We start from the raw sequence: 27,804 nt of genomic DNA, 5'->3' as shown, positions 1-27,804 counted from the left end.
TTTTCTGAATTCAACGGCCCAGAGTCAACTGACCCTTCACAAAGACCCGCCCCCCTTAGTTACTGTTGCTTTGTCCAACAAGCCATGGCGCTGTCACGCCACACAGAGTGTAAAATACATTGCGGAGCAAAGAGGACACTGACAACATGTCGACAGACAAGATAGAGCAGGTTACTTATGATATTAAACAAAGTCTCAGCTTTCAAATTGTGTAATTTTTTTAAGAAATTCGAACAATAAAAAATTTTGTGGCTGTTTAATGTGTCGTGACAGATTGCTGTAGCGCCTCAGCTCAAGCAAACCGATCATCTCTTCCTACTAGTTAATTTATAGAATCAAATAAACATGAATGAAAGAGAAGGAATGTTGTTTCAAACATGGAAAGATGTCAGTACACACCATTTTTCAAGTTAAAGTCCACCGAGGTTAATCTTCTAACTCCTGACTGCTTTGTCGGACAAAATGGCGGATTCTGCGTTATGATTGGTTAGATTGGTTGTCAATCAAACTCCCGGCAAAGGGACACCTCGAGACACTGTTCCAATGTTGTATTTCAAGATATTTGTCAGGTTTTTGTCCTTAAAACTTCTTTTGTGGGACTAATTTCTTATGCATTTCATCCCAAGCCTCCATTGCTAATTCCAAAACATCATTTCAGAACTAGTAATGGAGGATTGAGCCTTGATAGCAGAATAATACAGTTGATACAGTTATTATCGCAGTTGAGAGAGAGAGAGAGAGAGAGAGAGAGAGAGAGAGAGAGAGAGAGAGAGAATAAAAATGTGAATTAGCCTAACTTACATGCGTCTGTGCGTCTCTCAAGGCAGCAGTGTCTCTACTAATAGCGAAATAAGTTTATCTACCTCAAGAACCGCAGTTATTACCTCGCTGGTGAGAAATGTAATGTATCTTTTAAGTTGCTATTTTACTGATTAATTCGTCAGAGCCGCGCTGACAAAACGTTTCTGTGCGACTATGTGTCCGTACTATAGACCTTATTTACCAGAGAAACAAGCGTGCCGCCATCTTTAGAATATTGTCTTTGAACTTCCGTTTTTGCGGTAGCCCAGTATGGCAACGTTGTTGAAGAATAACTAGCTGGTGAAGTGGATTTACCTGTTAATGAAAGTTATCATGAGCATTGATAAGATCGCTGTGGAAATATAAGCCGGAAGTCAAAAGACAACGAGCGCAGCGTTGAAAAGGGGCGGGGCTACTGCTGCGTTCCAGGCAGGTTTTTGAGCCCGTAAGTCACGATTTCAAATCACGACTCACGACTCTGTAGCGTTCCAGGAAAATCATGCCAAACTGCGTAAAAGTGTAAACAAACCAACATGGCGGACCGTACGGGGCTTATGCTCTTTATTAATTATTTCTGTCGCCAAAGGTGCTTACTCCTTGCTTATTTGAGGGAAACAGAGGAGGAAAACGGCGCATAAGGCAAGAGAAGCTGTTATACCTTTTATTTTACCGTGCACTTGCATAAACACGGCATCCGTAGGGGCTGCCATTGTTGTTTCACGGGCTATGTGACGTCAGAACTCGTAACTGGGAGTACATTGATCTAGTACGAGTTCACGTGTGGGAAGTCACGGCTTTGACTGCTGTTCCAGTGCACTTTCACGGGTAGAAGGTTGGAAAAACACGGGTTACGGGTTGCCTGGAACGCGGCATACGTGTGTACGAGAGAGAGTATGTGCTTTCAGGACACAATAAAACTTATTTTGTGGCAAAAACCATTACAATATTTTGTCGTTTTAGTCCTATTGTTTACTATATTTTTTTGCTTGGTCGGTGTCATTGTGGGTTTCTTTAATTTGCGGTTGTATGCTGTAGCACCAAAGCCACTGGAAGGCAAGCCTGCAAGGTTTAGCCAAAAAACGCAACGGCTAATGCTAACGCTTCGCCCCCCGGGGTACGCAGGGAATGAGACCGGAGGCTGTTTTTGAATGGAAGTCAATGGATGAGAGGCTTCACTAAGCTGATTAAACAGCTTTTGTGGGGAAATAACCATTTATTTAATCAACAGCCTGTGTGCTAATCTTTAGCATGTTTTACACTAAACAATACTTTCGTTGGGAACTACATGTAGATTTTAGCTTGATAAAAATTTATTTTTTTAAGAGAAGGCAGAGTAGGGAATGTTGCGACTGACGTCACTGCCATTACACGATAGGCTGAGAAGGGCCACACGTGATTAAGTTAGCCATTACGCTTTCTCCGATGGTAAGAGATACAGACCCTCTTATCTCCCCATTATATACAATCTCTGGTAGCACTATTGAAATAACTGAAATCATTCGGTGAAGTGATATGGAACTGCAATGCGGTCAAGAAGACCTTCCCAGAACTACTTGAACCTGCGTTTCCCTGAAAATAATTGCATACGTTAGAACGTTGGTCAACCAATCAGATTCGAGCATTCAACAGCCCTGTAGCTTAACACAACATAAAGTGTCTTCATTGATGTATTTGAGCATAATCTTTTTTTAATCTTGTGTTATCATTATTATTTATATATATTCTAATTATTTTTCTTTATTTACTAATATTAAATTTTTCACATTCTTTTCGTATTGCGGAGGCAAAATATTGATATTGGGGAAAGTTTTGGCCTTAGTTGAGCGCTGATGGATTGCATTACGTTTTGCACTCTGGTTTGGGTTATAGGAAAATAATGTACAACTTAACTCAGCCTAATTTGATTCTGCTTTCAGCTACCAATAGCAAGTAGCATTTTCAGCCCTATTTAACACATTATCATGTTGAAGCAGAGCCTAATTCGGCAGAGCCTAGAAGCTTTTCTACTTGCTTTTGTCACAGAGCCTTTTGTCTGGATTAAAAAGAATGACTTGCTGGAGAAAACATAACAGTCTGATATGTGATTATAAGAATCCTGTTATGGATTTAGACTTGTCTATCACCATTGTGTTCATGCAAACCTTCACAGCTTGCTGGGTAAGTGTGTTAAAGAGTTTCACTGGGACACATTTGTGGAACAAACCGTGGAGCAGGGCCTCTGATTTCCTTTATTTGTGGTGGAGCCCTGGAGGGAGAGCTGTCACTCAAAATATGCCGGTCTGCAGAGATGTGGGTATCACCACAGGAAGCTGGTGCTGATTATGAGAAATGGAGACTGATCTCATGTTTGGCCTGAGCAGACATGTACTTAAAGAAGAGGGCAGAACAACAGGCCACTAAGACATGAATGGAATATTAAAGCTTCATTGCTTGTGTCTACCCCTGGAACTATATGTTTAGGCTTGATGCTATCAATCACCTGACGTAAGTTTAAATGTATGATCTGTTGTACCAATAACCTCTGACAGGAGGATCAAAAACATATTGAAAATAATTTCTCTCTCAGCCGTTTTCCACTCTCTGAACGTGCCTATATCGCAGCTAGTCATTTGGGTGCGTCAGGCTGCAAGAGCCGTGACTCACCATCTCCAGTGCCTCTCCACAGGAATGTTCCTCTACCTCTGTGTGAGGCTGAATTCACATCTGGATATGGAGATGGAGCTTAATTCCCTGAATCTCAGCACTGGAACCTTTTCTGTGTGAGACATCAGCTGCTAAAGCCTGGTAAACCAACATCTCACCTGTTTTCCTCTTTTATCGGTTTCAAAGACCTCAAGAAATGGAGTGTTAATGTGCTACAGTCATGATTAAGTGGATAGGTGTGTTTTTTCTCATCACAGTCACACATGGAAGCCTCCTAAGTGCCTGACCCAGTATGTTTTTGCAGACTGGGGCCAGAAGAACAAACCGAAGAGCTTATGAAAATGCCAGCCAAATAGAACAGGTAGTCTTTATAAACAACACAAATTCTTTCTTTTTTTCTCTCCAGTGGAAAATAAAAGAAGTGTTTCTTTTTTTGTCCGTACAATAAGTCATTGGGTTCCAGTGTTGTTTTGTACACATTTGACTTTCCTTGTATGGACAAAAACAGTTGAAGCATTCTTCAGAATATCATGTTTTGTGTTCCACAGAAGAAAGTTATACAGGTTTGGAATTCCATGAGAGTGAATAAATTAAGATTTTCATTTTTGAGTGAACTATCCCTTTAATGGTTCGGTCAGAATGCATGTGAAAGGAGCAAGTTGTACACGTGAGCAGCTCAGATTTATATCCTCCAGGCTGTCCAAAATTCTCCACAGAGGAACCGGTGGATCTCGAAGACAAGGGACCTTGAGAGTCTTCTGCCTGGTTCATGTGTGAGCTCCACTACCAATATGAAAAAGTAGCATCTGGGTTTGGTTAGTTCCAATTAACCCAATTCAAACAGTCCCCACAGAGAGGAGGGAACAATTCCTGGGGAAATGCTCTTTTGAACTTGTGTTATTGTTTTGTGAAGGATCCCCATCACACACTCTGAGGGAGGTTAGGGACGTATTTCATGTCCGACAAGAGGAATAAAGCCTCAGCACGGCCATAATGCTGAAGAAACTCTAAACAGCGTCTTGTTCCATGGGTTTATTCTTTGATCTGGGGCTGGGCGGATGGAAGAAAAGTTGAATATTGTGTAATTCATGTGGAAAACCTATGTTTTATTTCATCAGAATTAAATCAGTCATCTGAATTAAGTTCAAGTGTGTCTGGAGAGATCAAATGTTTGGCTGAAGGTCATCAGGTTCAAATTCCTCCATGAGGTTTTTGACAAATGAAACCCCGGGATAACGAAATGACTAGTGACCCCGTTTACCATCAGAAATCTGATCTTATCATCATGAAAAAATGTCTGGCTACATTACTGGCATAGAAAAACACATCTGACTTCATCAAAGGTTGTCAGATGTGTTGATCTGAAGTGAGTTCATACACTCTAAAAATGCTGGGTTTGTTTCGATCCATGTTTGGGTCAAATATGGACAAAAACAACCATTGGTTTAAATTTTTAAAGTAACTTTTTTAAACCCAACATTTGGGTTTGTCCATATTTAACCCAAACATGGGTTGAAACAACCCAGCATTTTTTAGTGTGCATAAAATGTGTATTGTATGACCAAGCAGGGAGATATTTTTAAACAAAATCAATAAATACAGTTACCCATTACTGAAGTCTCAAATTAGAGACAAAATCTGAGTACGCAGCCAAGGGCAAGTGTTTTAAACCAGCTGAACCTTGAACCAGTGAACCACTTTTGCAAAACTATTTCAGGAGCCCAAGGGCAAGGCCAGGAATGCATGCACAGTAAGGAGGTAATATAAGCAAAACAAGGAATGATACAATGCAGCAGTTCGCCTGTCAGTCTCATTTTTGTTCTGAGTACCTTTGAAAAATGAAACAAATGCCCCTCCCACTGTTCATCCATTTCCTCTGCTGTCTCAGTGGTCATGCAATGGTGTCCAAAAGTCTGAGACCACATAAAAGTGTTACAAAATCCTATTTAAACGATGAAACAAACATTTAAAAACTGTAAATATGAACATTTAAAAACAAAGAAACATGACAAAATGAATGAGAAATATGGATTCTTGGATAATTATAAGCAAATTTGTAACACTGATCATGTGAAATTTCTTTGTACAAAACATTGTCAAAGCAAATAGGAGACCAAGCCAAATACTAAGAAAGTCTAAAATTCATGATATTTTTTATTTTTTTTTTTTAATTTTCACTCAAATTATGATGGAAAGATAATACCATTTTTAACATTTCACTAGTCTATGTCTTTTGGATCCCACTGTACTTAAATTTAAGTACAGTAAGCCGAACAGTACACTGTAAGTGAAAATACAGTAATAATACTGCAAACCATTTTACAGTAAATTACTGGCATCCAGCTGCCGTAAAATTTACAGCAATCTCTTTACAGTGTACTCTCCCTTTCGAGTGCCATGGGCAAAGCTTGCTGGGAGATAAAAGAAAATCCCAGCCCAACTTCAGTTAAACTTAAGTTTGTCTAAATGAAAAGAAATGAGTTCAGACAACTCAAAACAATGAAACAATTCAGAAACAATTTTACTTGAAATATGTCAGTGCTGTGAAGTCAAAAGAAAAAGAAAGTTCTAAATACTCATTACAGTTAATTTAACTGAACTCATTTGCTTAATTTAAAGGTGCCCTAGAACTTTTTTTTTAAAAGATGTAATATAAGTCTAAGGTGTCCCTTGAATGTGTCTGTGAAGTTTCAGCTCAAAATACCCCATAGATTTTTTTTAATTCATTTTTTTTTAACTGCCTATTTTGGGGCATAATTAGAAATGAGCCGATTCAGGGTGTGTGGCCCTTTAAATCTCGTGCTCCACGCCCCAAGAGCTCGCGCTTGCCTTAAACAACATAAAAAAAAGTTCAAACAGCTAATATAACCCTCAAAATGGATCTTTACAAAGTGTTCGTCATGCAGCATGTCTAATCGCGTAAGTACAGTGTTTATTTTGATGTTTACATTGATTCTGAATAAGTTTGAGGCTATGCTCCGTGGCTAACGGCTAATGCTACACTGTTGGAGAGATTTATAAAGAATGAAGTTGTGTTTATGCATTATACAGACTGCAAGTGTTTAAAAATGAAAATAGCGACGGCTCTTGTCTCCGTGAATACAGTAAGAAACGAAGGTAACTTTAACCACATTTAACAGTACATTAGCAACATGCTAACGAAACATTTAGAAAGAATTTACAAATATCACTAAAAATAGCATGTTATCATGAATCATGTCAGTTATTATTGCTCCATCTGCCATTTTTTTGCTATTGTCCTTGCTTGCTTACCTAGCTGACTGTGCACATCCAGATGTTCTGCCCTTGTCTAATGCCTTTCATCCAGACTTTAATACTGGATGCCCTTGTGTAATGCCTCGATCATGGGCTGGCATATGCAAATATTGGGGGCGTACACCCTGACTGTTACGTAACAGTCGGTGTTATGTTGAGATTCGCCTGTTCTTCAGAGGTCTTTTAAACAAATGTGATTTATATAGGAAGGAGGAAACAATGGAGTTTGAGACTCACTGTATGTCTTTTCCATGTACTGAACTCTTGTTATTTAACTATGCCGAGGTAAATTCAATTTTTGAATCTAGGGCACCTTTAAGTTTGTCCTACTCAAACCAATTAAGTATATTGAGTGTTAGGGTTTACAGTGAAAACAGATTTAACTAAAAAAAAAAAAAGTATTCTTTTGTAATTGCTGATTATTGCAAAATGTAGTTCCAAATGTAGATTCGGGAGGAGCCTAAACATTCAGTCCTGTCAATCATCATTACAAGCATATATAAGCAGCATGCGTCATCCCAGCGACAATTCTTCCCTCCTCCTCTCCACCTCATCCTCTATTTCACAATGTGGGAAACCACAAACACCAAGATGCATAGCACAAAAAAAGTGTAAAAACTCTAAATGTGCTTAGTAATAGTCAATAAAATAGTCATTTTTAAGGATTAGGTCAGATAGATGTGTCCCTTTGTGGCAAATGATTGCACAATTGTATTTTAATCACAGTGGCAGTGTTTTTAAGCATCAAATCTGCAGAATTTAGAAAAGTCTAAATATAAATGAACCACCAGGCCACACTTTTCCGCTTCAGCAGGGAAACCAGATTTATCTTACTGACTGATCCAATGACATCATTTTCTTTTCCTGACAAAGAAATATTACCCACAAGCCTTATTTATGTTGCCTGTCACACATTTTGAAGGGAATCCGACTGTGAAAGTGGAGACTAAAAATAATTAAATGCTTTTAATTAGTCTTTAGTGCACTTTATGGGCAATGCCTTGAGTCTAGCTTTTTTTTTCTTCAGAAGCAACAAAAACATTAAGTTTAATCATTCAGAGCGAAGAGTGAGCCCAAATGACGTTTCAGAAGAATTTGTGGACTTATTGTCTCACATATAGCCAATGACATTTGGTGCTTCTTTCACTTTGCATTACTCAAAAAAATTAAATCACACATGCATACCTATTTATGACTTTTACGAGATTGGAAACTGTGTAAATTGCCCAAGCGGAAAGGAACATAAAAAATAAATTGGTAACAAAGTGAGAGAAACAAAAAATTTGTATATATATTATAACAATAAAAAAGATTTCCCCAGGGTCTAAGATGTAAAATGGCTGAGATAAAATGGGAATTCTAGACTTCGTCTTGCATTCTCTCATTGTTAGCTCATAGAGTGCAACGTCAGTCTGGAAGTCATTAGCTAAATGTTCCGTTTTAATGACAGATATATGAATACTTTGAGAGGTGAAGAGAGGGGAAGGCTAACTGCTTATTATGTAATGTGGGCATTAGGTTCTGTGACGATAGGAGGATCAGAGGCTTTGCTATAAATTTTGACTAGGTTATACTGGGATCACTAAACTGGAGTTACCTAAGTGTGCATGATAACTTTGGATAGATAAAGGGCAATTCGGTTTAAGACATTGTTTATTTGGGAATATTAAGCAAAAGTGGTACATGCAAAACCATTTTAATATTACACTGTAAAAAAAAAATCCCAGTAAAATCTACGGTAAAAAAACAGCAGCTGTGGTTGCCAGAACTTTACCGTAAAAAATACAGTAGCAACGTAAAAAAAATCTGTTAAATTTACGGTAAAATAACGTATTTCATTAACTGATATAATGTTAATTTACCAACCTAATGAAGTACTAATATCTGTTTTGTACCTTTATAATACACTGACAGTCACCAAACACAGTGGTGATAAAAGTCACATGATGAATCAAAATTCATCACAAGCAGCTTTTCCACAAGCTGAGGAGGTCAATACTAATATATAGAAGGTGCACACAGTGTCATTCACACACACACAAAACACCATCATGGTAACATACATGAAATTTTAAAAATGCAATAAATATTAATTTAACAACATTAGATGCAACATAAAACCCTAATGTACATAACTGATTAGAAAAAAATGAGAAAAACTAAGAAGAAACAGAGTTATTTCAACGAAAATATATCAAATGTGAAGTGTCACGTAGGGAATTGTGGGAATGTCAATTTACGGTTTTTCACTGTAAATTTTACAATGAATTGTTATTTTTCACTTCCAAAAACTGTGAATTTAACGGCATTTTACCGTAAAATTACATTAAATGTACCGTTTGATCTATTACAGTTATTCACCGTATATAGTACAGAAACTGTCTGTAAACCAATTGACAGTTTTTCTCCGCAGCATTTTTACAGTCTTTTACTGTTAAAATCACGGTCATTTTTTACAGTGTACCAGATTCTCCGAATTGTATCAACATGACACATCAATACAGAAAACATGAGATAAGTTTTTCAGAACTCAGAATTTCAGAACTCCTGTCCATCCTTATACGATGTATCTGTTATTTGCATCAGTTAACTATATGCTTGCTTTATTTCACTTATAGGTTTGAAAGTAGTTTCCCAGAAAGTGTTTCTTAGAATCCCATCATTTATTATCTGTACAAGAAGGCAACAAAAAAAAGAAAAAGAAGTGCTTGATGATAAAGATTGATGATTCTCCTGAAGATTTCCTTTGAACATAGAAACATATTGGACCAAAATCAATCCGGTAAGCTTCCCATTTACCCCATGGAGACAGGCTAGTGGTCAGAATGTCCTTTCCGTCCAAGTTATGATTGCTAGGTATGAAGTACCTCCCACAGTCGTCAGCAGTTCAGAAAATGTATTTGCAAAGACGTGCCCTTTCCTCTGCATCAAAGTCATAGTTCTATAGTGCATTTTAAGAAGCCATTATAAAATTTTATGAATGTTTTTAATGTTGCAGTTGGCCTTTAAGAGCAAAACTGCCTGTTTAACTTATAGCTACACATAAAAAGGTAAGCTCATGATCATATGATATATGTGCTTTGGCAGGCATCCTTGTTCTGTGTGCGTTATGTAATTAACGAAGAACCTTTCTCAAGAGCTGATTATAAAGCACATCTTGGCAAAACAGCATCAGAAACTGTTTGAAAAACCTGGAACTGTAATTTAGACTCCATGAACACAAGGAAGGAAGAATTATTATTTTACTCACTCTAATCACATACTTTATAGAGGGCAGAACCCATGGGGATACTTTCTCATTTCAGACATATACAGGATATAATGTCATTTCCAGCATATATTGAAATATACAATGATGTCAATCTTTTAGCCCTCTGCTGAAGCCAGTTTTACGAGAGCCCTCTCTGATTTTTTCACCTAGGGCAATTGTAAACATGTACATCATCTGTCTCATCTGCTGTAGTATATCTCCACTTCATGTGCTTTTGTAAGATGTTCCCACTCAACAAAAATTGATGGAATGTACCTTGATGTTTTCAGAAAAGGATGGAGCATATTTTCAAAGGAATGTAATGCTCTTGATAAAACAGGTCAAATTAAAGTCATACATCTTAAATTGTAAATGCCACATTGTGCTGTGCTGTTTTCATTGTAACTATTCAGTGCAAACAAGAATTGATAAAGACCAGCTTCCAATCTATCAATCAGTCTATCTATCTACAGTTACAGCATGAATAATACGAAAAAAATGTTTATTGATCATGTGACACTGAAGACTGGATTAATGGCTGGATTAAATTACAGTTTATATTCACATAGAAAACTATTTTAAATTGAAGAGAAATGACACACAAAAAAGAAGCAGCTTTTTTGGTGTCAAGTATCTGGCATTTATCCAAGGACACTTCTTTTTTTTCCCTCTTCTATATAAACCTGACCTCAATCTTAGCCTTCTCGCATACCTATGCTCACATTTAGGTCTTCACCCCTACCCCAGTAGCCCCAGGCGCGATTCAGAACCGCATTAGCTAATGAAAACTGTCATGACGTGCTGTCACAGCAACAACCCAAACCTCTTCAGCCCAGAGCAACCCGCCTCCAGCCACCCCAAACCCTCCCCTTTGAAACCAAATATGCGCGCCCCTCATGATAAAATTCAAGATCAGTTATGAGGAGGGAGCCCGTAAGTCCGGCATCATCTGGATTTATCACGCATCAGCTTTGGAACAAGACTTTGTTCAGTAACACCTCATGATTGACCGCGTGAACCGTGTAACCCGCTTCGTGCGCGAATTTTAAACTTTGCGCTTGGGGACCCGTGGCATCTCCAGGTTTTTACGCAATGAATTTTTGATCATTATCTCGGGTTTACCATTGTGGAACTGACTGAGAAGTAGGACGGATAGCTATTTTCGTCTTGTGCATAAAACTCAACGTTTTTGTTGGTTAGTTTTTGCAAAAAATTTACGGAGTTCGCCTTTGGTTCGGGTAAGTGAGGTGCCCGTCACTACTCTATTGTTGCTGATTTATGGAAAGTCAAAACAAATGTGGCGGGGGTTCTTAAAAGCATGTGTTCTTTTAACATAGGCTTTTATATACGTTATACATACAAATATACATATAAATATATATAATATTATATATACATATATATATATATATATATATATATATATATATATATATATATATATATATATAAACAATATACACACATACATTACATTACATGACATCTTAATCAGAATTCGCCAAATAGACGCTTGTTTCTCACTTGCGCATGTCATTAAATTTGGGCATGTCTAATAATGTGTTTTTAATTCTAGGTGAGGTATCCTGATTTTCCGCTGAGCAGAGCCACTGTGAGGCAGGTAATTTTATTAACGTGAACAACTGATATTTGGTTACCACTGGGATCCATAGAAGAATGATTCTCCGAAGATGTCTCAGAATATTGGCCCTTTTGCTTCTGTTCACCTCTGTAAAATCTCAAGGTAATGCTGGAGGATTTTTCTATATATTCTGTATCTGAATAATCTGTATTGTTTTTGTATGTAATGACCCAAAATATTTCTTTACATCATTACATTATTATAGTTACATTACATTTTTTTTTCTATTTTGTTTTATTTATTTATTTTGTAGTTTTCATTTTACTATAACAATTATATTATTTTTATTATATACAATAGTACAATATTTGCTATAGCCCCAATTTTTTGGTATCACAGAATGGACCAGGATGTCCTCTATAAGACTTAAAATGATCTTTACATGGGAAAATGTGTCATTTCAATTCTTACACCATCTTTAAACACCTTTTTGCCATCATTTTAAATGGCCCTTTCATGTTTAATAGTAAAAATATTCCATGTAGCTCTAACAACATGTCAACTAACAAAATAACCGAATGTAAAATAATAGCAAAACATGTACATGTACTTTTTAGATGCGCAACTGGAAGACGAGACAGTTTTTGACTTGTTTGAAACCAGTGGGATCTCACGCAAGACTATCGGTGTGAAGCTTTTCAAGGGTCTGGACAGCGATGCTCCTGCATACCGCTTCATCCGATTTGACCAGCTCCCTTCCGTCAGCTCCTCAGCGCTGCAACAACTTCTTTTGCAAATACAAAACAATGAAGGCTTTATTCTGACAGCCACTCTACGTCAGGACCGCACATCCCGTGGCACCATCCTTGCACTGGAAGGCCCCGGAGAGCGCAGGCAGTTTGAGGTCGTTTCGGATGGCCGAACCAACACTCTAGATTTGGTGTACTGGTGGGCCGATGGCTCACGCAACGTGATCTCATTTGAGGATGTAGACCTCTCGGATTCGCAATGGAAGAATGTAACGCTCTATGTGCATGGAGAGACGGCAACTTTGTACATTGGTTGTGGACTCATTGATAGCTTCATTCTCGATGAACCTTTCTATGAACACCTGAGCGCCACTGGTGGCCGTATGTTTGTGGCCAAAGGGTCCACCCGAGAAAGCCATTTTAGGGTATGTTTGATGTCACATTTAAAGTGCATGCAAGTAGAATACATTAGGATGTTATCTACAGGATATCAAGAATAGTAACTAATACATTATTGCTCATTGTAAGGCAATTTAGTCAGCTTTAGTAGTTGCAGAGCAAGCCAAGCAAGTGGCTGGAAAGCGAGTAATAAATTACAGCTGATCCTCCAGTGTTCTGTAAATCCAACCCAACTTCCCAGTCCTGGGAGATATATGTGAACGGTTGAAAATTGGCAAAGTAAGCCTGACAGCAGCTGTTGTTTCTTTCAGGGCTTGCTGCAGAATGTACGTTTTATCTTTGACACCCCACTTGAGGACATTCTGGAGAGCAGGGGATGTGATCTTGGAAACCCAGGTAGGAGGGGTTTGTGAGCCTTAACATTCTTTTAACACTTTTAGCCAGCCAAAAAAGATTTGTGGGATCAAGATGAAGTTCCTGTTTAATGGGAACTGCTGTACTGAATATATAAATCACAGACAGGAAGGGATTCGTTCAGTAATGATGTCCGTTTTTGATGGAATATTTTGTGTTTCATTTTTCAAATGGTGGCTGTGGAAAGAATGGGTTCTTAAAGGGTTAGTTCACCCAAAAATGAAAATTCTGTCATTTATTACTTAACCTCATGTCGTTCCACACCGGTAAGACCTTCGTTAATCTTCGGAACACAAATTAAGATATTTTAGTTGAAATCCGTGACTCCGTGAGGCCTCCATAGGGAGCAATGACACTTCCTCTCTCAAGATCCATAAGGTACTAAAAACATATTTAAATTGGTTCATGTGGTTCAATATTAATATTATAAAGCGACAAGAATATTTTTGGAGTGCCAAAAAAACCAAAATAACGACTTATTTAGTGATGGCCGATTTCAAAACACTGCTTCAGGAAGCATCGGAGCACAAATGAATCAGCGTATCGAATCATGATTCGGATCGCGTGTCAAACTGCCAACGGCTGAAATCATGTGACTTTGGCGCTCCGAACAGCAGCATTTGTGCTTCCTGAAGCAGCGTTTTGAAATCGGCCATCACTAAATAAGTCGTTATTTTGGTTTTTTTGACGCTCCAAAAATATTCTCGTCGCTTTATAATATTAATATTGAACCACTGTACTCACATGAACCAATTTAAATATGTTTTTAGTACCTTTTTGGATCTTGAGAGAGGAAGTGTCCATTGCTCCCTATGGAGGCCTCACGGAGCCATCGGATTGCAACTAAAATATCTTCATTTGCGTTCCGAATATTAACGAAGGTCTAACGAATGTGGAACGGCATGAGGGTGAGTAATAAATGACAGAATTTTCATTTTTGGGTGAACTAACCCTTTAAGCTACAGGCTTTTGACATCGCTCGCTCAGGGGATGGTTTTTGGCTCTTGACAGTTAGCTTTACAAATAAACATGCTTAGCGGGGCTCACACCTGTGGAGACCTGTGCACACTCACTCAGATTAGGAGCAACCGGCCTGACTGAAGGAATTATTATCTTGGAATTGTCAAAATGTGCATGTATTACAAGCCTGTATTTGTCTAAATAGGTCATCCATCAATCCGGTCTGACTTTATCTGTGTTTTCATAGCGCCTTCATGATTTAGTTTAAAGTTTGGTATGTTTTTGTAAATGTTAGCTAAATGAATTTACCTTGTTAGATACAAAGCAGCAATGTGTTGGGTCAGATAGATGGGTCAGTAGGTCATAAGACCAAGAAAGAAGAACAGTTAAAGTTAAAAATGAATGCAACCACACACACTCACAGAGAGAGAGAGCGAGACAGCGAGAGAGAGAAACACACTTATAGCCACTTGAGGATTAAATGAGTTCTACAGATATAGAAAAACAGTCCTGGCTTCGCATGAGGTAGTTCAAAAGTTTTGAGTGTCTAAAGAATGTTCACAGTCTGCTAAAATACATGTCATATATACAAAAAGTATGCAGTTATCTTTGATGCTATTGTATTAATCTTCGTTTCTTTATTATCTGGCAATATCAAAGGGATCAACTAAAGATATGCACAACAGTCTAATCTAGAAATTGTTTCATGTTAGACTTTTTAATAATAGTTAACTCGCACTTCTGCTCCACCCAGACTATAATATTATACTATGTTCCTTTGGAACTACTTAAAAATAACTTCAAAAACTTTGCTTCCAAAAACGGCAAACAAGAATTGCTGAGATAGGTCTGTGTACCTAGAAATAGTTTGCTTGCGGTTACATGTGTGTTACATCACAGGAGCCCATGAAATCTTTTAATTTGGCTTCCTATTACAATCTTCAAGCGCCTGAGTGTCGTGTATAAAGAGGCTTTATTGCAAACAGGTTTAGTCGTCATGCTGTGAGATACCCAATGTCTGCATTCTCCGTCCTTAAAAGGTGAAGTCTGTAATTTTTCAACATTAAAAAGCTTTCTCTAATCCCGCCTTGCTAAAGCAACTAGAAGTAAGCCATTAGATTACTTTGAGAAGTGTAAACACTGTGGCTCTGTGGCTCTATCAAAACATAGCTGTGTTTGTTTGAGTGTCTCCACCAACTCGACACAACATTGGCTTAACCAATTCTGTGATTTAAGGGTAGAGCTACCAGTTTGGCAGTTTTAGCTGACCAACGACAAATGCAATTTTCTTTTAGTGTATACACTGCCAGATACACTGCCATTTAAAAGTTTAGGGTTGGTACAAAGTCTCTTATACTCGCCAAGACTGCATTTATTTGATCAAATATTGTGAAATATTATAACAAAAAAAAAAACTGTTTTCTATTTGAATATATTTTTAAATGTAATTTATTCCTGTGATGGCAAAGCAGCCATTACTCCAGTCTTCAGTGTCACATGATCCTTTAGGATCATTTCCTTCAGAAAAAAAGAAAAAATCGTACTTATCCCATATTTTTGAATGTTAGGCTAGAGGCTACAATATCATGCAAAGTTCTGGTGTGACTTTAGAAGACTTTGAATATAGTGATAAAAGTGTTTCTATAGTGTATAAATAGCCTGTGGTCACTATCTAATTGTTGTCCCATGTCGTTTGAAACAGCACATCAGAATCCATGCTAATTCTACATCTAATTAGCATTTCTTTTCCCAGTGGAGGCGAATGTAGTCAGTGAGAGCATAGAGGAGTTGGAGGTTCCATCTTCAATTGCTTCCAATGTGATTGGCCAGAATACAGATGTTCCAGCAACCAGCTCCTCAGAAATGATGTGTGAACGTTCCTGTGAAGAACTGGCCAACCTCTTCCAGGAGCTCAAGGGTCTCAGAGTTGTCGTTAGCAACCTCATAGATGGTCTGCAGAAAGTGGTGAGTCCTGTTGTAAATTTTATGCTACACCTTATCCGGCCTAAACAAGATTAGACACCTATAACTGCAATCATTTAGAAAAGAGAAGTTAAGATCTCACATTCAGATATAACATATCATATTGTTGATGTTAACTGATTTTGTCAGATGTTTAAAAAAAAGCAAGGGCAGTTATGTTTGTGGGTATATGAATGTGATAGTTGAACCATAATTTAGTATCTCATCACATAGCTGTGGCAGGAATGTGAGCTCAGTAAATAACTCTGTTAGACGGTTTCTGTTGGAAAACGTCTACAATTTTCAATGCATAAAAATGTATAGTTATTTTGACTGCTTGTTATGTTTGAATGTGTGGAAAGCCTGAATTACGTCTCATTGCACTATGAAGATGGACAGTTGTCTGATTCAGTTAATTTCAAACTGTTTTTTGTAGACAGAAGAAAACACAGCAATGAAGGAGGCACTGAATAAGATGCAGAATCTTTCAGAGCAGAGTATGTGTTGGCAAGATGGCCGTATGTTTGAGGACAAAGAGGACTGGATTGTGGATAGTTGCACTAAATGTACCTGCCAAGAAGGAAAAGTTGTTTGTCGTCAGATTACATGTCCTCCAGTGGCATGTGCCAACCCATCCTTCATCGATGGTGAATGCTGTCCAGTTTGCCTTCGTAAGTGCAGACACAAACAACGAGACATACAGTACAACCAGTACTAGTTGTTTCTAGTCTTTATTTATATGTTTTTGGCTGTATACACCGATCAGGTATAACATTATGACCACCTTCCTAATATTGTGCTGGTCCCCCTTTTGCTGTCAAAACAGCCCTGACCCGTCAAGGCGTGGACTCTACTAGACCCCTGAAGGTGTGCTGTGGTATCTGGCACCAAGATGTTAGCAGCAGATCCTTTAAGTCCTGTAAGTTGCGAGGTGGAGCCTCCATGGATCGGACTTGTTGGTTCAGCACATCCCACAGATGCTCGATTGGATTGAGATGTGGGGAACTTGGAGGCCAAGTCAACTCCTCAAACTCGTTGCTGTGCTCCTCAAACCATTCCTGAACCATTTCTGCTTTGTGGCAGGGTGCATTATCCTGCTAAAAGAGGTCACCGCTACCAGGGAATACCTTTTCCATGAAAGGGTGTACATGGTCTGCAACAATGCTTAGGTAGGTGGTACGTGTCAAAGTAACATCCACATGGATGGCAGGACCCAAGGTTTCCCAGCAGAACATTGCCTCAAAGGCATCACACTGCCTTCACCGGCTTGCCTTCTTCCCATAGTGCATCCTGGTGCCATGTGTTCCCCAGGTAAGCAACGCACATGCCCACTGTTGGCGTTTTCGGTGGTGGACAGGGGTCAGCATGGGCACCCTGACTGGTCAGCGGCTATGCAGCCTCATATGCAACAAACTGCGATGCACTGTGTATTCTGACACCTTTCTATCAGAACCAGCATTAACTTCTTGAGCAATCTGAGCTACAGTAGCTCGTCTGTTGGATCATACAACACGGGTCAACCTTCGCTCCCCACGTGCATCAGTGAGCTCTGGCCGCCCATGACCCTGTCATCGGTTCACCACTGTTCCTTCCTTGGACCACTTTTGATAGATTCTGACCACTGCAGACCGGGAACACCCCACAAGAGCTGCAGTTTTGGAGATGCTCCAAGCCAGTCGTCTATCCATCCATCACAATTTGGCCCTTGTCAAACTCACTCAAATCCTTACGCTTACCCATTTTTCATGCTTCTAACACATCATCTTTGAGGACAAAATGTTCACTTGCTGCCTAATATATCCCACCAAGTGCCGTGATGAAGAGATAATCATGTGTTATTCACTTAAGCTGTCAGTGGTCATAATGTTATGCCTGATTGGTGTAAATATAAAAGGAATATAAAACAATACAAAATAAGAATAAAATAAAAAAACAATATAAAATAATTAAAAATGAAAAAAATGTTATACTTTTATTCAACAAGGATGCATTAAATTGATCAAAAGTGATAGTAAATACATTTATAAAGTTTTTAAAAATTTATATTTCATATAAATTCTGTTCTTTTGAAATGTTTTCAACACTGATAATAACAAGAAATGTTTCCTGAGCAGCAAATCAGCATTTTTTTAGCTTTCACATAAATAAATTACAGAAAATATATTAAAAGAGAAACACTTATTGTAAACTGTAATAATCTTTCACAATATTACTCCTTTTACTGTATTTTATAAATGTATACTGCATTATATATAATGTATATTGCATTCTAATAATGTTGCATACGTCTAGCAATGGACAGTGAGGACGGCTGGTCTCCATGGTCAGAGTGGACTCAGTGCACAGTCACGTGTGGGAGCGGCACTCAACAGAGGGGGCGCTCTTGTGATGACACAAGCAATACATGTTCTGGACCCTCGATTCAGACTCGCAAGTGCAGTTTGGGAAAATGTGACCGAAGAGGTACGAATACAATCACTGTATGTGTGATAGCTTGTAGTGGGTCATTGTAGCACTCTTATAGTAACGTTGCTTTGCACTCACAGTTCGTCAGGATGGTGGCTGGAGCTTATGGTCTCCCTGGTCGTCCTGCTCAGTGACATGTGGAGAGGGGCTGATCACACGTATCCGTCACTGCAATGCACCTGTTCCACAAAGAGGTGGCAAAGACTGTGAAGGTGATGGACGGGAGACTCAGAGCTGCCACGCAGACCCCTGTCCGAGTGAGTGTTGCATCCCAGTAATGAAACAAATAGGGTTTACATATTTAATCGACCATCATTAAAGTTAATGTCAAATTGAATAAATGTGTTAGCAGCATTTGAAAAATTCAACGCTGTTAAACATTTACTTTGACAGCCCTACAAAATTTAAAGCTCAACCCTAAATTGAGGCCAACATGAGCACATGCTCATATAGAAACCATCTCATCCACCCTGCTGTTCAGATCTTAACTGGAAAACATTGAAAGGATGATGTCAGATTTTCCATGGCTTATATTATCATTAGAGCAGGGACTCTACACAGATTTGAGCAATTTGATCATCAGAGGATTATGGCAAAGATGCTTATGACATGGCCAATGAATGAGATTCACCTCAGAGACACAGCAGATGTCTGGGAACACCCTGAGATTTCTTCAGTCAGGGCCATCGAACGTTTAGGATCTGGGCTAACTTTTAGTTTCAGTGAACATCAGCAACATTATGTGCATTGTGCCTGCTTATTCTGGGCATTTATGTGTTATTTCCACATTAGAGGGGAATGTGCAAGCACACAGATTGCTTTATTTTGGAGGCGTTACATAACATGGAGAACAAAATACTTAAAATCTAAAAATGGTATTTATTAGTTTGTTTCATTACTTCAGTATCAGTCTTTGAAGTCTGCGTGTTCTCTTAATATTGCATGAGCTGATAAATGGCACAATAAATCTAAATAACCAGTTGAATTCAAAACAAAACTGAATAACAAGCAGATTAAAAGCAGATTAAGCACATTAAAAACAGCCTAGTGCTTTACATTATGCAATAATATAAAAATGAATTTCATGAGGTCACAAAACAGATGCTTAAGATGCTCTTCGAGGTCACTGAGTCACCACAGACAGATTTTTTTAATCAAACTTTTGGGGTTGGATATCTAATAGACGGAAATGTCGCTCCATGTTGCGCCTGTTTCTCCATTTAGTTGATGGTGGCTGGGGTCCATGGTCTCCCTGGGCATTGTGTTCAGCTACATGTGGAGGCGGTCTGAAGAGTCGTGTTAGAGAGTGTAACAGCCCCGAACCACAGCATGGAGGAAGGAAGTGTCTTGGAGACTCCATTGAAAATGAAGTATGCAACCGGCAGGAGTGTCCAATTGGTAAGGAAAACGAGCTTAGGAACATATTTGCTTATATCCTAAACTCCTAAAATCGTATTCCTTAGCATTAGAGACTTAAATAAAGTAAGAAAAAATATGATGAATGATGTTCTAGACCTAAAAAGAGTGCTGTGTTGATTTCACAGATGGCTGTCTTTCGAACCCTTGCTTCTCTGGGGTCGAGTGTAGCACAGCTTCTGATGGATCCTGGGAATGTGGGCCCTGCCCGAATGGTTATCGTGGCAATGGAACTTCTTGTGAAGATGTCAATGAGGTAAACAAAATGACAACAGACCAATTAGATCAAAATTCTGACTTTTGAACAAAGCTGTAACTCTAAGTATTAAAAGTGGATCCAGTCAAAATAAGCGAAAATTCAGTGAAATTTTGCAGCAAAAAGGTCCATTATCTATTGTCAATAGTGAAGTTATGTATAAATATCACAGCTTACATAGAAGTCACCTACAAACCAAACGGCTGTTTGTTGGTCAACGTGGCAAAACCATCTAAACCAACTCCAAATCATGGAGCTTGTTGAAGGGTCATCGTGATTTCGCCAAGTAAGACGTGTTCCAACATATTTTGTTGATCCTGAAACAACATTCCTACCCCTAAACCTAATCCTACCCATAAGTTATCTCTAAAATGATGTAGAAGCACCTAACCCTGGTTGTAAGCTTAAACTTGACTTACACTTTAAACTTGTCCCTGAAATCTGATTTGTTGATTGGAATGTTGTTCCAGGATCAACAAAGATGTTGATCCAGGAACATGTTGCACTTGGTGAAATCACGTTCACCCTTGTGGAAGAGAGATGTGCATTGGTTTTTCTAAAGTTTTCAATTGGTGGACGATAAAACTGATGAAAAATCCCATATATTTACATGCGAGAAGGAAGCTATATCTAGAGACCAGAACATCATGGAGACTCAGCTCACACAAAAGTCACTTTCAAACCAAACAGCTGTCTGTTGGTCAATGGGACAAATTAAATTAACCAACTGAAGTGATGTGTAATGTTATGTGACCGCAAAGCAGTGCATTTAAATTACTCACAACCTTGGACCATAGCAATGAGTTTTGCACGGGCAAGAACCCGCAGTGTGTATATACATGCAGTAGGTTTATATACTCTGACAATCCTGATCCTTGTAATGTTTTTTTCTCTCTCTCTCTTCTTATATCCTCTGTGTTCTGCGGTGTGCAGTGTGATATGGTTTCAGATCTATGTCATAAGGTGGGTGGCCAACAGCAATGTGTGAACACAGACCCTGGATTCCACTGTCTCCCCTGCCCCCCACGTTACAAAGGAACTCAGCCCTACGGCATGGGAGTGGAGTCAGCTAAAACCAACAAACAGGTCAGTCACACATATCACCTCACATACCACTTACCAGGCAGCTAATTTATGTCCATCCTCCCAGCTGATTCCCTAAAAAGTCTCAAGAGTCTGCTTCATGTGTGTTTAAATAGACAAAGTTTCAGTATCTGTTTTTTTACCCTAATGAACAGGTTTGTGAACCCTACAACCCCTGTAAAGACAACAGCCACAGTTGCCACAAGTATGCTGAATGCATCTTCCTGACTCACTTCAGTGACCCGATGTACAAGTGTGAGTGCCGTATTGGTTATGCTGGAGACGGCATCATCTGTGGAGAGGACTTTGATCTGGATGGATGGCCAAACCAGGATCTTGTGTGTGGAGCAAATGCCACCTACCATTGCAAAAAGGTACTACATAACTCATGGTTAACCAAAGTCACGCCCTCCATTTGGGACCAGATGTCAATTTAATAGCAAAAAATGTATAGAACATTCAGATATATTTAAGAGAATATGTTTCCTGATGAGTTCAGTGCTAAGAGTTAAGCAGACTGGTTCAATGTTTTTTGTTTCATTTAATGCAAGCCAGACCCTAAGGTTTAGCTGGTGACTGCTATGAGATGGTTTCTAAGGAATATAAAATGGAAAGAAATATCGTTTCACCTTAATAAACCCCACAGGACAATGGCATCAAGTCAGGCAGGGGGCCCAGTGACCATGAACTAGAGGAATGTTTTGATTTGGCCCAGTGTTTACTGTCTATTGTGCCTTTTGGAATCGTATATTTTATATCCCTTAAATGTCTTTGTGGTGAAATGTTTAGCCAAAGGGAGGGAGAGCAAAAGTAATAATTACATCATTCTTCTCCTGTGATGGATAATTGCTTGATTATGTCATGATACACCGTGGAGAAAAACCAGGACAAGAATCTGCAAGACATCATAGATCTGAAGCCTGGGAAGCAAAGAGAGCCAAGCGAGAAAGCAATAAAGGATAAAATATGTGCACATAACAAATAAAGGAAAATATTGGTAATGTACAGAATGAAGAATTGAGAACTTGTAGAAGAAGAATCTTGAAATTCTTCATACTCTATGTGGTTGATTTGTTGTGGTTCATTTGATATGAGTAACTACTAGTGTCAGATGGTTTCTGGAGTAAAACCTGTTCATGTCGCACACATAACCGAAGCAGTATGTGATAGCTAAGGCTAAAAATTAACAAATAAATACTGGTAAATTTACCTCCAGAATTCCAGATCAGTACCCACTGCTTATTCTTGCACTGTGATTTCTTTCTGCAATTAACTTTAAACTTTATTTTGCAATTTCTGCAGGACAATTGCCCGACTCTACCTAACTCTGGTCAGGAGGACTATGACAATGATGGGCAAGGAGATGCTTGTGATAAAGATGATGATAACGATGAAATTGTGGATGAAAGGGTGAGGCAGATTTAGTACATGTGATGTTTATGGAGTTGTGTTCATGCTACGTATAAGAGTGTGTACTACTCATATTGACACATGTAGGCCTAAATGATATATTTCTTCCAGGACAACTGCCCCCTGATGTATAACCCCAGGCAGTATGACTATGACAAGGATGATGTCGGAGACCGTTGTGACAACTGCCCATATGAGCACAACCCTGCTCAGACCGACACCGACAACAATGGAGAAGGAGACGCCTGTTCTATTGATATGGATGGAGATGGTACAAAAAGCTTTGATTGTCCTTTTATAATCCTTGTGACTCATTTTAGATTGAAACTGATGTGTGAATCACATGTCCTTTTCTTATTTAGAGATTCTAAACGAGCGAGACAACTGCCCTCTCATTTACAACACAGACCAGAAAGACACAGATTTAGATGGTGTCGGAGACCAGTGTGATAACTGCCCCTTAGTCCACAACCCACAACAGGTCTGGAAAAAAACGGAGACTGGTTGCTTCCAAACATCTTAATTCATTTATTAAAGAATGTTACCATTTTGCGATTGCAGACGGATGCAGATAATGATTTAATTGGAGACCAGTGTGATGACAACCAGGACATAGATGAAGATGGCCATCAGAATAACATGGATAACTGCCCATACATAGCCAATGCTAACCAAGCCGACCACGACGGAGACGGGAAAGGAGATGCTTGTGATTATGACGATGATAATGATGGCATTCCTGATGACCGTGATAACTGTAGACTAGTTCCCAACAAGGACCAACTGGACTCTGATGGTAAAACACTGTTAAAATACTACATTAAAATAGACTTTTCTTATTTTGATCTCTGATTATACTACTGAAATAAGCAAAAAAAAAACATTTTTTAGGGATGCATGATACATTAATACCATATCGGTTAATGGGCAAAAAAAGTATTTTTATCTTTGATAGTTGCACTGAAAAAAAAAAAAAAAAAAAAAAAATCCTGGTTTATGAAAAAAAAACAAAAACATATATATATATATATATATATATATATATATATATATATATATATATATATATATATATATATTTGCATAAAAAACAGTAACATTACTTTGGATTTTGCACCGCTACACTAACACGTCTTACTGTACACTTGTATCATATCTCGCTTCTGCTTTTTACCATTTCACTTCAGAGTAAGGAATGTGTGGAAATAATGATGTGTCTAATTATTGATATATGGGATTGGCGCTGAAGCATCATGTGAACATTTGTTCTGCAGATTATCGGAGAATGAAGATAACCGATAAACAACGTCCAGAATTTTCCTCTGGGCTCCTCACACCTGTTTGTCTCAATACACAATCCTGCATTTAATTTTTGTGTCATGCGAGAGCCTGTTGTTTTGGACGTTGTTCATATTTCCTATGAGGGTCGTCCAAGAATCTGTCCCATAAAAAAGAAAATCAAAGACAAGGCATAAAAAGCAGGCAGATAAGAAATGCATAAATTATTCGCTGGCATCAGAAATGCCGAAGAGTTGCAGTAGTCCTCGTCTCTTTTTGTTTTATGAGGTATTTTAGACACACATATATATGCAGCTTGACATTAAGCCTAAATGGTATAATGGTGAAATCAGTTCTCTGTTGTCAAGCCATGCTTACTGCTTGGGTTTTCTGTTATAAAGTGGATTTGAAATGTAAGTGGGATGAAATTTGCCTTGGCATTCCAAAGGGTGTTCATTTCAGCGGCCCTCTGAACTCCAAGTGCTAGCTGAAGCTGTCACGGTCTATGGGGAGATTGGAGATCTTTGAGGTTTTGTTGGCTTAGAGAAACAATCCTAAAGCTTTGGGAAAAGCCATTGTTTTCCAGTTTTCCAAAAGGAAAAGTACCTCTTGGCTAGGATTACACTGTGATGCCAGTAGTTTTCAGATCAAATGATTGAATGTTTTGAAGCTTAGATTTGAATTTTCTAGGTCAGTGGCTTTTGGAGTATTTTATGAAGTGGTTGTACTCATAGTCTTAGCATGAGGAGTGTATACGGACTCATATGGTCTCATAAGCTCATAATGAATTAATTATTTGTCTATTTTAAACTACTTGACACTCAAGATGCGGGACAGGCATATCAGCTTAGCGGTTGGTTTAACGTTCTTATATTTTCTCCCAGGTGATGGTCGTGGTGACGCCTGCGAGAATGACTTTGATAATGACAATGTCCCGGATATCTTTGACGCGTGCCCGGAAAACAGCGACATCAGCATCACAGACTTCCGGAAGTTTCAAATGGTTCACCTCGACCCCAAGGGAACCACGCAGATCGATCCCAACTGGGTGGTCCGAAACCAGGGCAAAGAGCTTGTGCAGACTGCCAACTCCGACCCAGGCATTGCAGTGGGTAAGCGAGCTGTAACACAAACATTTCCATACATAAAAAGGCAAAACGTTCCAATATTGATTTTGGATCCTGATGTTTCTGCACAATAACAACAGGCTTTGATGAGTTCAGCGCTGTGGATTTCAGCGGGACCTTCTACGTGAATACAGACAGAGATGATGACTATGCAGGTTTTGTGTTTGGATACCAGTCTAGCCGACGTTTTTACGTAGTAATGTGGAAACAGATCACGCAGACGTACTGGGAAGACAAGCCGTCAAAGGCGTTTGGCATCTCTGGCGTCTCTCTCAAGGTGGTCAACTCCACCACAGGCACTGGGGAAAATCTCCGCAATGCATTATGGCACACAGGCAACACCAAGCAACAGGTGAACTCTTTCTTCACTTTTATTAGACCTGACAGATTTCTCTTTTCGTGCCATTACTAACAATAAAAGGTCCAATAAATTCCCATGATTCAAAGCAGTGCTGTCTGTATTGGTGCTTAAAATGATGAATGGCTTGACAATTCATCGTTTAGGTGCGCACTCTTTGGCATGACCCGAAGAACATCGGCTGGAAAGACTATACTGCCTACCGCTGGCATCTCATCCACAGACCAAAGACTGGCTTCATTAGGTATAAACTCACACTCCATCTTGTTTTAGACAGCAAGACACTACATTTTTGTATTACAAGACACACGTTTTTGTAAAATAATAATGTAATATATTAACGTATACACTTTTATCAATAACATTATTATTATAACATGTTTGTTTTATTATATACAAATATTGTATTATATAAAAAATATTGTATAAAATTGTATATTTATAAAAATATGTAATCTTTAAACTGTTAAATTTCCCTCAGGGTTGTTGTGTATGAAGGCAAGCAGATCATGGCAGACTCGGGTCCCATTTATGACAAGACGTTTGCAGGTGGAAGACTCGGGTTATTCGTTTTCTCCCAGGAGGCCGTCTTCTTCTCTGACCTCAAATATGAATGCAGAGGTGAACAAATAGGTCTTCCTTTACAGATAAAAAAATCTTTCAATATCATGTGATCTTTCTTTTTTTCTATTATTGAGAATTGTCTTTCTTTTTGCAGATAATTGAGTGTGATTGGAATACATATTGTATCTCCTGTCATGGACTTTTTTGATCAAAGCAAAATCGGATCAATGTAGTGCCTTCGTAAAAGAAGAAAATGAGACATTTCGCAATAAGGGCCTGCATGAGGGAAATACTCAAATCGACAGACCAAAGGTGCCTTCAAGAGATGAATATACGTTCCGCTGGACAAGTATGAAAGGAAACAAATATTTGGTTAGCATTGCTTTAGATTCTCAGTTAATTGTTGCACAAATAATCTTTGTAATGCTACAATGAGTCCTGCCATCTTGAATATAAACCCAAGGCTCTGAGTGCTGAGGGTTTATAGTTTTTCATTTCTTATCATTTATTCTTTTATATGTCTTTCTAGTCATTCTTATGGAGAACATTTTTGTGCTTTTTGTGTTTGTTGCCAGCGTTTAGGGGAGATGTATTATATTCAGACATTTCTATTATCTACTGTAAATTATTTGTCTTTTTTTCTGGTTATTAGTTAACGTTCCTTTTGTATTGTATCCCTTGCTGACAGATTGTAAATACTTATTTATTTGTTTACATTGACAACTTTTTACAAATGAGGTTTAAAAAGATGTTATCAAATTGCATTCATGTCAGAAAGGCTCCGTCATTGGCCATTACTGTCTACGTAAAGTGAATGTGACAAGAGGAACTGTAATGTAATATTCCTGAACATTTCAGAAGTATCAAGGTATTTCACATTTCTTTGATTAAACTACAGAGGCTGCATGAAAGTAACTATCGCTTAACACATGTCCGCAGTGACCACAATGGTGACAAACCAGGATTGTGATCTCAGTAGCTTTACAGTTTCTAGGTCACCCTAACTTGGCAATATTCAAGGTATCCCCTCTACCAGCACTCTCTTTTGTATGCCTTTATATTCAATAAGGACACAAGCACCATTCAGGAAATGGCAGTAAGTGATTTAATAAAAAATGTCTTTTTTTCTTTAAAATGAGCTGATAAGGGAATATATATGATGCCTCTTATGTACATGCTTTAAATCAATTCACTACGCAACATGAAGCACTTCATTAGATGTTAGATTCAAGATTCATCTACAGGCTTGCTGCTAATCACATTTTTATCATACATGTTTGTATTAACTAACAAACAGTTGTTGTTTTTTTAAATATTTTCTCACTCATATGTTTTCATGGCAAATATTTGATGAAATCACTTTTGTCAATAAAATTATATACACAGACTACAAGACTCTAAAGATTTTAGTCATATCAGTATAGTTTAATAAAATCTGCAAGTTGGGTTGAAAAAGGACAAACTCAGCCACTGGGATGTTTTAATCCAGCGGTTGGGTTAAATGTTTTAAACTATTGTTTAAAAATTACTATATGGCTGGCTTAAAATGAACCCAAAATAGGTTGGAAATTAAAAATCAGACACATACAGTAATTTTTAAATGATAGTTGAGTTAAATAAAACTACACAGCAGGTTAGGCAAACATTTAACCCAGCATTTTTTAGATTGTACATGCCTAAAATTATGATTTATGTATTTGAATTGCACATAAAATTTCCATCCATTTGGATTACATAAAGAAACTAATAAACTTAATGTGATGCATATTTCTCAGTCATACATAAATGAAACGCGTTCTGCAAAAAAAAA

The 27,804-nt window shown here is 38.3% G+C and overlaps 1 protein-coding gene and 1 long non-coding RNA gene across 2 annotated transcripts; both read left to right on the top strand.

Annotated features, from left to right (window-relative positions):
- The first annotated feature begins 2,204 nt into the window (after positions 1-2,204).
- LOC125255562 lies at positions 2,205-5,996 on the top strand. Its single transcript, XR_007181932.1, has 3 exons — positions 2,205-3,585; positions 3,702-3,805; positions 4,140-5,996. It is a non-coding gene; the product is annotated as an uncharacterized LOC125255562 (long non-coding RNA).
- Positions 5,997-10,876: 4,880 nt separating this feature from the next.
- Positions 10,877-27,382, top strand: thbs2b (thrombospondin 2b). The gene is made up of 21 exons (XM_048170352.1): positions 10,877-11,208; positions 11,547-11,714; positions 12,170-12,726; positions 13,012-13,096; positions 15,828-16,039; positions 16,473-16,707; positions 18,329-18,499; positions 18,583-18,759; positions 19,727-19,900; positions 20,047-20,174; positions 21,108-21,260; positions 21,413-21,631; positions 22,560-22,667; positions 22,779-22,938; positions 23,030-23,148; positions 23,229-23,463; positions 24,830-25,057; positions 25,153-25,424; positions 25,577-25,674; positions 25,912-26,051; positions 26,149-27,382. The coding sequence occupies exons 2-21, from the start codon at positions 11,648-11,650 to the stop codon at positions 26,154-26,156; spliced, it is 3,546 nt and encodes a 1,181-aa protein (XP_048026309.1). The 5' UTR covers positions 10,877-11,208; positions 11,547-11,647; the 3' UTR covers positions 26,157-27,382.
- Positions 27,383-27,804: the final 422 nt, after the last annotated feature.

The sequence above is a fragment of the Megalobrama amblycephala genome, linkage group LG20, assembly GCF_018812025.1.
Source record: "Megalobrama amblycephala isolate DHTTF-2021 linkage group LG20, ASM1881202v1, whole genome shotgun sequence".
NCBI lineage: Eukaryota > Metazoa > Chordata > Actinopteri > Cypriniformes > Xenocyprididae > Megalobrama > Megalobrama amblycephala.
This window is presented reverse-complemented; position numbering and strand designations above follow the sequence as displayed.

What these genes read in the sequence shown, in the direction of transcription:
- thbs2b (XM_048170352.1), top strand. Translation starts at nt 11,648, where the DNA reads ATGATTCTCCGAAGATGTCTCAGAATATTGGCCCTTTTGCTTCTGTTC. An exon ending in CCACCTACCATTGCAAAAAG is followed by an intron (nt 21,632 to 22,559) that starts GTACTACATAAC and finishes CAATTTCTGCAG; the next exon opens with GACAATTGCCCGACTCTACC. An exon ending in TATTGATATGGATGGAGATG is followed by an intron (nt 22,939 to 23,029) that starts GTACAAAAAGCT and finishes TTTCTTATTTAG; the next exon opens with AGATTCTAAACGAGCGAGAC.